The 9449-nt window shown below is 40.1% G+C and overlaps 1 protein-coding gene across 1 annotated transcript; it reads left to right on the top strand.

Moving 5' to 3' along the window:
• The first annotated feature begins 771 nt into the window (after positions 1–771).
• On the top strand, positions 772–9154 carry LOC124215705 (A disintegrin and metalloproteinase with thrombospondin motifs 6). The gene is made up of 11 exons (XM_046619405.2): positions 772–831; positions 913–1070; positions 1158–1316; positions 1623–1767; positions 6269–6478; positions 6570–6684; positions 7161–7421; positions 7522–7642; positions 7716–7830; positions 7912–8150; positions 8452–9154. Exons 1-11 carry the CDS (start codon positions 772–774, stop codon positions 9152–9154), a joined length of 2286 nt encoding a protein of 761 aa, XP_046475361.1.
• The last annotated feature ends 295 nt before the right edge of the window (positions 9155–9449 follow it).

Below are 9449 nucleotides of genomic sequence, written 5' to 3'. Positions count from 1 at the left end.
AAAGAGCGAGCAAGGATTTCGAAGAAAATGGGAAAGCGATGTGCGAAGTCAACCAGCATATTGTGAAAAAAACAGCAGAACGAGTTGCGAGTAGACGGGAAAGAGACACGCCAAATAATGCCACGTTCTACACCATAGAATTATTGGTTGTTCTAGATCGAACGCTTTTGGAATATCACAAGGATTTTGATGTAGAAAATTACGTACTCACTCTGTTCAATATGGTGAGTCTGTCACGTCAAACGTTGCAAGTAATGTGGACGTTTCTACTTATTTATTTGAATTTACACGTTTTGGTTTCTCGGATTCTTCAACAGGCTGCTGGGTTGTTTCAAGACAGCAGCCTCGGTGTCCAAATGGAGTTAGCTATCGTTAGGATTATGAGACTCGGAGTAGAAGAAGACGAGGTTTGTACTACCAATAATTTTGAATTAGTTGAAACACCTAGCCTAAAGTACTTGAGAATTATGATAAGAAAACCACCTGCACCACATTCGTTTTCTGGATTCACCGTAACTCAACCCAACAATATCATAGATGAATTTATCAGTGAACAAAGACGCGGAGTCCACACTGAAGTTTTTTCAACAATGGCAACAGAGGATGAATCCGGGGGACGACACTCATCCGAATCACCACGACTCTGCAGTACTCATAACTAAGTAGGTGCAAGTCTAATCTTGCTGCTCACGAGCATTGACCAACTGTCGAATCACAACTTTTTGTATCAAAAATATAATCATACAAGCATAGCTCATATGGCTCATCAAAATGTTTGTCACTCATGAGAAAACCTCCCGATTCAATCCTGAGGCCACTCATCCTCAGCCTGTGAGATGATCAGTTGGTGTTCCTTACTGTGCGGGAGCTTTGAGTTTCACTAGCTATCGACGAATGTGATTACCTAATCAGGAGTTTGGCAGGATAGATATCTGTTTGACGCAATCCCTCTGCGGTTTCACTGGCATAACAACCATCGGAAGTACCTGCGACCCCGTTAAAGGTGCGGCTGTTGTAAAGGACGACGGGTTGAGGACCGGGTACAACATCGCTCATCAAATCGGACACACGTGAGAGATCACACAGTCACATTGTACAGTGAAGCACTCCGGCTGTGACTGCGATTTCGCGACCTCTGACCTCAAGTATTGTTTAAGGCTTGGCATGTCCCACGACTCCAAAGAGGAGAACGGCTGTTCAGGAATCACTGTGCACCGAGACGGTTACATTGAAACTTCCGTAATGTATTCCGGAAATCCTTACGTCACAAAAGGGTGGTCCAAATGTTCACAGAGCAGCATCAAGGCGTACTTACAGTAAGGAAATTGCAAATTTTATGCTCCCCTGCGCAAGCAGGTGACTGCCTTTCCATCCTCGTGAAAATTTCCTCAACCGCTATACATCGAGCTTTCCAGAAACCCCAACTCGCACTCCCAAATCTACGCGACTCCTCGTATTTCATCAATTTCCTCCCAATCAGCGCTGCATTAACACTAATTTAGGTTGCTTAGGACAAGTTACCTCATCGTATCTGGAATTACCTTTGCGTTTAATTGATTTCGGCTCGGATATTCTAGTTCATTTCAGCCAGTCAACTTCACTCCTGGTTATTCTATGTTCAGATCTGGAATGGGCACCTGCCTCGAGGACGAGGCGCAGGACCATCAGTTCATTGGTAACAAGATGTTACCCGGTGTCATGTACAACGGTGATGACCAATGCCGACTTTACTATCGCCAGGACGTCCGCCAGTGTGATTTGGGACTCGTGAGTAGATACTATCGATTCTGTTCAACTATGTACATGGTGGACGTTTTTATGTCATGTTTTAAAAAAACGAAAAACATTGCAATAGAGCAATTTGACCAGAACTTTGAGAGACCATGTGTCAGTTGATATGAAAGACTTTTGTTATACATTGAACAGGCAAAAAATTATAGCCAACACAAATATTTTGATGAAAATTTGGTTACCCAAATGAGTGCTGATTGTTGAATTTCAAGTCTTCTCGTTAGCTTTGAAACGAGAGGTTTTAAATCCTACCTCACCTTTCTCGGTTCATTTTAATACGTTTGCAACAGGACGAAATCTTCTGTCTGTTATCATGAGACATTATATTCAATGATGGTTGAGTCTGTGACAATCATGGAAATTTTCTTTCACGACTACCGGCTATAAAACCTTCGTGAAGAACAGACGTCGCGAAGAAACTCCCTGGTTCTTGAGCAACTAGGCCTTAATTTACTTAACTTCCAACCCTACGAATAACTTTTTCACACCACTAAAATGTCCTCTCAAAAAGTATCCGCAAATGATCTTTCTTGACCAGTGCTAAAAATATTTCCGCAGATAAAAACAAAATTATCACCGAGAACTGTTCAATAAACCAATAAGCTTGAATGATCATGGTTTCTCTGCTTGAAAAAAAAGATTTGAATTGATCTTCTAATATCGTTCCATAGATTACCGAATTATTATAAAACTTTTCATTTCAGTGTACTGATCAGTTAACCAGAGTATAGATTCTTTCGCTGATGATCTACATGTGTGTGTGAGTCTGTGTGTGTGTGTGTGTGTGTGTGTGTGTGTGTGTGCGTTAGTGTGTGTATGTGTGCGATTCTGATGTGGATTGAATTTATTTGATGAAATTCCAACCTTGTTTGTACGGAAGAAAAACAGCCTCATTTGTTCGGCGGAATCCTTGAACAAACATAGATTATAAAACGTACTTTGTGCGGTGGAGCGACGTACGCTTGCCTCCGCTCTGTGTTTGAGCATCTGTCCTAACGCGCATTCGTTCCAAATTCAAATTATATTTTCTCGGAGGATGCAGCCAACTGAAAGCTTTTACACTCCACATATTTTGCGCCGCTTTGATTCGTTCAACCATAGGCAGTGAGCTTAACTACCGAGATGAAAAGCGGAGGTTTCGTAAAATTGGAATTCACAATGTTCTTTGATGTTAGCATTGAGAATCAGTTGTGAGAATTAATTATCGCCAAGCATAATGCAACAAAGCCTATATTTGTTTTTTTAGAGAACGCGATATTTCTGTAAGAAGCTCTCGTTTGTCGAAAAGAACTGGGTAAAATGTATTTACATCAGAATATTAACTGAAATATTTAACATACAAAATGGAAATCAGATATCACAAAAAAAATTATGAAATAAAAGATAAATTTGATTCTTGTGTGTGTTCACATATTTTTCATAAATGTGTGGATACGCGGAATCAGATTCAGAAAACCGTAAAGAAATATGTGATTCTTCAAGTACTTGGATAAAGGGTTATACTTTTCTGAAATTGTTTGAATATCTTTGGAAATTTTTCAAAAACGTCCCCACAGAGAAACTCGTGGAGACATTTTTCTTCGAAGCTTTCCGTGCTTCAACATTTCTGAAATAATCGGAGAATGTCTGAATTTGTTCCAATCTGATAAAGCTTGACGAAATGGACTAAATTTGAATACGATTTACAACTCAAGTACTTATTGTAAATTGAACTGTTCGGAATATCAGTCTCAGAAAGAGTCGACGATTCTGATGAATTCTGATGCTGCAGACAAACGCTATCTAGCAGTTGAAAACGGAAGCTTGCAGCCAGTTTTTTCGCTGACTGACTTATCGGTCTCGGAGCGCTGGAGAGTGTGCCATCCTGTAAAGATGTGTTTGCGTTTCTGGGAATGAAGAATAAACTTTGAATTTCAGACCTGCCAGGAATTGAAGTGCGCTGTTCCTGGGAAAGGTTGCCTGTCACAACGGACACCTCCTGTGGAGGGGACGCCTTGCGGAGAAAAAAAGGTGAATTACTAAAAAGTGCTTAATTCGAAAAAACAAAGACCTGTCGCAATTTTTGGCGACCTCGTGCTTCTGACAACTTTATTATTTCCACTACCGACGCCCTTCTTGCATGCTTTAAACGCTGATTGACTTTCAAATTACAGATCTTGACATCGTACAGTCTACGACAACACTCTCTGCTCTTGTTCATACCGATTTCATCCTCTTCAATTGTTAATGTTTATGAAAATTCTTCGTTTATATTCTGAAGATAGATGATCTCGTATAATTCAACATATTCGTGTGGGTTTAGAAACATTTGTACTGACAAATTAGGTTCTGGTTTAACAACAACAGTTGAACAAAAACCGCTAGTGATGAATTCATGCTTTAGACAATATATTTTAAAGAACCAAATCCTGTTCAATTATATTTCATCACACTTCGTAGCTTTACCTCAACATGTGACAAGTTTATTTCATGGTATAAAACGGAAACCGGATATGCTTGAAAACTTCACCGTACAGTCGGCATACTTTGTGTAAAAAAAAAATTAGCTGATCCACAGGCATCTGACGTGTGAAATATTCCTTTGTGACAATTTGCTCTTTCACCAAACCTTTCACTTTGTTCGGCCTTTTACCGTGATTATTAACTGTAGAGAAAATACGACAAAGTCCGTTTTTATAGTAAAAACTCTCCTCTTTTCGACGAAAATCTCACTTGGACACTTTCGGCAAACAAAAACTGTGCCGAATGTTTGGTTTTTAATGTCAATTGATGCTAGCATTTTCATTGCCGACTCATCCATTTTTACAAGGGTATTTCTTAGGTCTCAGAATCGATTCAGAGTGAATTCCGATGAGACGGTAGTCGGAAAATTGAAATCAGTCGGTGATGTATGGGGTAATCCACCTAAACTCGATCGGTTCCTGACCCTCGTTATCTTCAACTGGCTGACAATTTTTTATATCGTTTCAAGCACAAAAGTAAAGTACCTGTAAATGATGTCAGATTTATTTCAACCTCTGTTTAGGATGTGGTACGTTTAGACATTATTCGTAAATAGGATTATCGAGTAAAGGTATAATAATTCAGAGTTCAGATAACATATAAAATATTTCGTATCACAATAATCTTGCTTGATTTAGCTGCTTTATATAATTGAAGCTACATTCAGATAATTTGAGAATTTTGATTTACTAAAATCATTCATTCTCCTCTGTGTATAGAAAGAAAGAAAAACTTCTGATCATATTGTAGGTATGGATAAATGGCATTTGAAAAATCCAGAACATTTTAATGAAAATATAATATGCGTAATTCGTTCAGTCCCCCAAAAACAATCTAAAAAAAAAATCAGATTTGTCATTGAAATTACCGTGTACAATTTTTCTCCGCAAAAGCATGGTATTTATGATGATGAATTGGTTTTCATACTTTTCACAGAATCACACAAGCCAGTAGCTGTACACGTATTCAACGTAAAGGTTATTCACAACTTGACGTACGCAGTATAGTTAATTCAAATGACAGCGCAATTCGTTTTAGACCATCCGTAGAATTCGACGTACGCAGATTAGATTTTTCCGCTAATGAGTTCTTCAGTTCGTGAACATTTTTATCGAGACAATTACGCAGCGGGAATTTTGTACATGTCTTTGTATTATTGATATAATTACAAGAGTGGTGATTCATTGAACGAAATGTTGCGGAATATTAGAATTGCAAATAACCCGACGAAATCTTAAAGATTCGATGAAGTGTTCGGCAGAGAAATCAAACCCCCTGAGGCAAATCAGCATTAAAAATTATAAGAAAAAAAAGTGAAAAGTGAGACGCGACTGATTATTCTCACGTGAGTATCCCGTGTGTGTAATAAAATATTACACAGCGACTTTTCAGCCGGTGGAACACCGGGCGCTCCCAGAGTGGAGAATGGTTAGCTTAACTGTAAACCCGGCTGATAGGCAATTGCTCTGACGACGTCTGCGAATCTCCTTGGTTCTGAATCATAGCCAGGTGGCGTCAGCAGATCCAGACATTTCATAATTTCATGGGTTATCGTAACGGAGTAGGAATATGCTGCCAATAAGAAATCATTCGTGATTTTTTTTTTCTGCAATCAATCACACAATGTAATTACTTTTATCAAGTTTTGCGCATTTTTTCAACAATGTAAGTGACTGAAACATACCATCGAAGTAAGCTTCTAGTAATCTCGTTAAAGCTTTCGTAAAGTCATAAAGTATTTTAGGTAAAGTTAGAGGCACGAGACTTGGGTTTAAAAATGAGAAACAACAACTTCGTTTCGGGCATTCTAGTGAAAAGCTTACGGACTCTTCAAAAGCTCTAAAGAAGCTTTCATACTATCTGAGTATAACTTCACTTTCCTTCTCAAATATCACGCATTTCGTGCTTCTCTCATTGCTGCACAATGATGACGTCTACATTGACACACCTTGAGTCAAGTTTTCTTCTATTGCAGTGGTGCTACCAAATGAAGTGTCTGCCGATTGGTGAACGTCCTGGAGCCATTGACGCTAATTGGGGCGCCTGGTCACCCTGGAGCCGGTGTTCGCGGACTTGTGGTTCAGGCGTGGCGTTTTCTGAAAGAAAGTGCAATCATCCGAGGCCTTCAAACGGCGGTGAAATATGCCAAGGCATCAAAAAGCGGCACAAAATTTGCGCGACTGAAGTGAGCGTCCATAGTTGATTTCGCATAGTCTGGAAACCGTTTTACGTTTGTTATGAAACAATTGATTCTTGACTTAAACTGTCTTTCAAAGCCGTGTGAGATCGGAACACCATCCTTCCGCGACGTACAGTGCGCAGAATTTGACGACTGGGTCTTTCCGGAGGACGGAAAAATTCATCAATGGGTGGGATATAATTTGCCTGAAAGTGAGCTTAACTTTAATCCCTAAAGATTAGATAATCGTCAGAGACACCATAAAAGTTTTTTTGAATAGTCAATAGCCCTCAAAATAAGCACAATTTGAATTTCTTAATTTGGGATCAAGTAGCGAAAGAAAAAAAATATCATGCAAAATATTTCATAAGCTACTGGTTCAGATTCCAAGCACGAAACAACTTTATGTTATGAATTATAATATTTCACGGGTAAAATCTTTTTTCTAATCGCGAATTGTGTACAGAAACGAGTAATTCGGGTTGGCCGTGTGAAAGGTAAGCAGATTATGGACGAGTCAGTTCTTGGATTCTACTAAAAAGTCGGGCGAAATAAATCTTTTGAATAATTTATAGGAATCTCAGAGCAATATGTTTACCTTCGTGCTTACGAGCTTCGTTTATTCGTTCGACAGTGAAATTGATTATACATCAGGCTGGAGAGTAAAAACGTGTTTATTCTTTCCAAGATTTAAAGGCGTCCGAAAATCCCTGCGTGCTGTTTTGTCTGAGTGAGACAAAGTTGCTGACATCTCTCAAGCCGAAGGTCGTCGATGGCACAACTTGCTACAGGGGAATACGGGACGTCTGCATCGGAGGAAACTGCAGAGAAATACCTTGCGACTTGGATATGGAATCCAATGCGGTTGAAGATATGTGCGGAGTTTGTAAGGGGGACAGCACCTCGTGCCTTCTTAAAGAAGGGACTAAATTCATCACTCAACAGCCACGTAGGTTCGCCGTTCAATCACGAGTCTCCAGAGCTTCCGTTAAGTATCGCCCGAATCGTTCAGGATTGCGTAAAAATACAAAAGTTTTCCTCGCTTGAAGGTCTGAAGAAATTGCTTGACGTACCTAAAGAGGCTAAGAACATCCGTGTGGAGATAACCGAGCCCACAAAGGCGAGGATAGTGGTTAGGACAAAGGGATCGAAAAACGTGCTGATCGACGGGTAACTTGTCTGAATTCATATCACATATACTACGGCCAGTGGTTTTGAGGTCTCCATAGTGCAATACTTTCAGCAATCGATTGGGCATGTTTGATTTCCCGGGTTCAAAGGCCTGGCTTGGTATGATCAGAGCGAGGCAGGAGGCACTTAACATTCCTGGACCCGTATCCGAGGAGTTGGTGATACTGGTGAGTTGACGCGCAGCAAAACTCTTTGTTCTTTACGGTAGATCGAAAGTGCGAAAAATGGGTGTTTAGATATATCCCAAGGAAAACGTCACCCTCAAGTATTCACTGGGTTTGAAACAAGAAACCCCTCGAAAGCCTGAATTTTCCTGGAATTACATCGATTGGACACGTTGTAATGCACTCTGCGGTCCAGGAGAAGCAGTTTCGGTACCTAAATGCGTGGAAAAGATTGGAGGAGAAGTGGAGGATACTTACTGTAAGAAATCAACCAAGCCTGAAGAGAAAGTAAAACCTTGCAATCAGGCACCATGTGTCCCCAGGTGAGAAAAGTGTTCCAATTGAGTTCAAGTTGTTTGAGTTTCGTGTAACTAAAAGAGACAAAAAACTCAGCGGGATTCGGAAAGGTCAACCAGAAGTTCTAAGGGGTTGATATTAATTACGTGTCCTTTATGAATTGAGTTGTACACTACAGGGTATTTATTTCATTAACGTTCCAAGCAGATTTCGAAAGTTCTCTTGTGATTTGATATTGTTAACATTATATAATAGGCAATCCCGTAATCAATGATCACACCAAAACTAATCTACCCTTAATTACCTTCGTCGAACTGCATTCCATAGATGGATGATTGGTGATTGGCAAGGATGCAACCCCTGTACTCCTGGTTGCAAAAAACAGCGAGCCGTCAAATGCATTCGGCCAGTCGGTCACGGTGAACAAGAAGCGGACGTCATCGCTGAGAATTACTGCCAGGGCCCAAAGCCAAAGGATACACAACAGTGTCTCGTACGGACACGTCGCGATAGTGGCAATAAAAGTGCCGATAACGAATATGAAGATAAACGCGAAGAAAGTAATGCCGATGAATTTTCAGTGCATGATAAATCGGACGAACTTGATGAAACTTCTTTAGGTGTGAAAAACAGTGTACACGAACTTGACGGCAATGATGACGGTTCAAAGATGGACACTGACTTGGCAGGAGATTTCGGAGAATTTCGAACGAATCAGAAACAATCAGACACGAATGATCGCGCATCAATTATAGAAAAGAGGACCGATCAAAGTGACAGTCAGACTACATCGAGAAGCGTCAGCAACATAAAGGAGGGCCAAGTGGTGTTTGACAAGGAGGACATCAAGAACTTAACACTTACTATAATCCTTGAACGAGACGAGAACAACAATATCGTCAATTTTCCCAAAGATTTCATCCCTCAACCGAAGGCCAATGAGACAGACTTCACTCTTGTTGGAATGGATGCGGTAAAATATATCCAACGGATCCAAGAGGAGGGCCACGCGTCGTCAGAACCTCCTTAACGCTGACTTAACTCAATAGGGATTCCAATCCTGATTACCTTGTAAATATGTGGTCATATGAACGACCGTTCGCACGTCGTTCGAATTATTCCCACCTTGTTCCGAAGTGAGATTTTGCGAACTAGATATTGTACACAGCTCTCAAGTACATTTAATTCTCTTTTTTATAGAGGTAGGAAGCATTTCTACATGCCATGATTTAGAGACGAGATTTTAAACAAAATTATTGAGTGTAGTTGATGCCGTTGTAATGGATTTTTTATAACTACAGTTCAGCATGAATTTATCTACATAA

Source organism: Neodiprion pinetum, chromosome 3 (assembly GCF_021155775.2).
Source record: "Neodiprion pinetum isolate iyNeoPine1 chromosome 3, iyNeoPine1.2, whole genome shotgun sequence".
Taxonomy (NCBI): Eukaryota; Metazoa; Arthropoda; class Insecta; order Hymenoptera; family Diprionidae; genus Neodiprion; species Neodiprion pinetum.
This window is presented reverse-complemented; position numbering and strand designations above follow the sequence as displayed.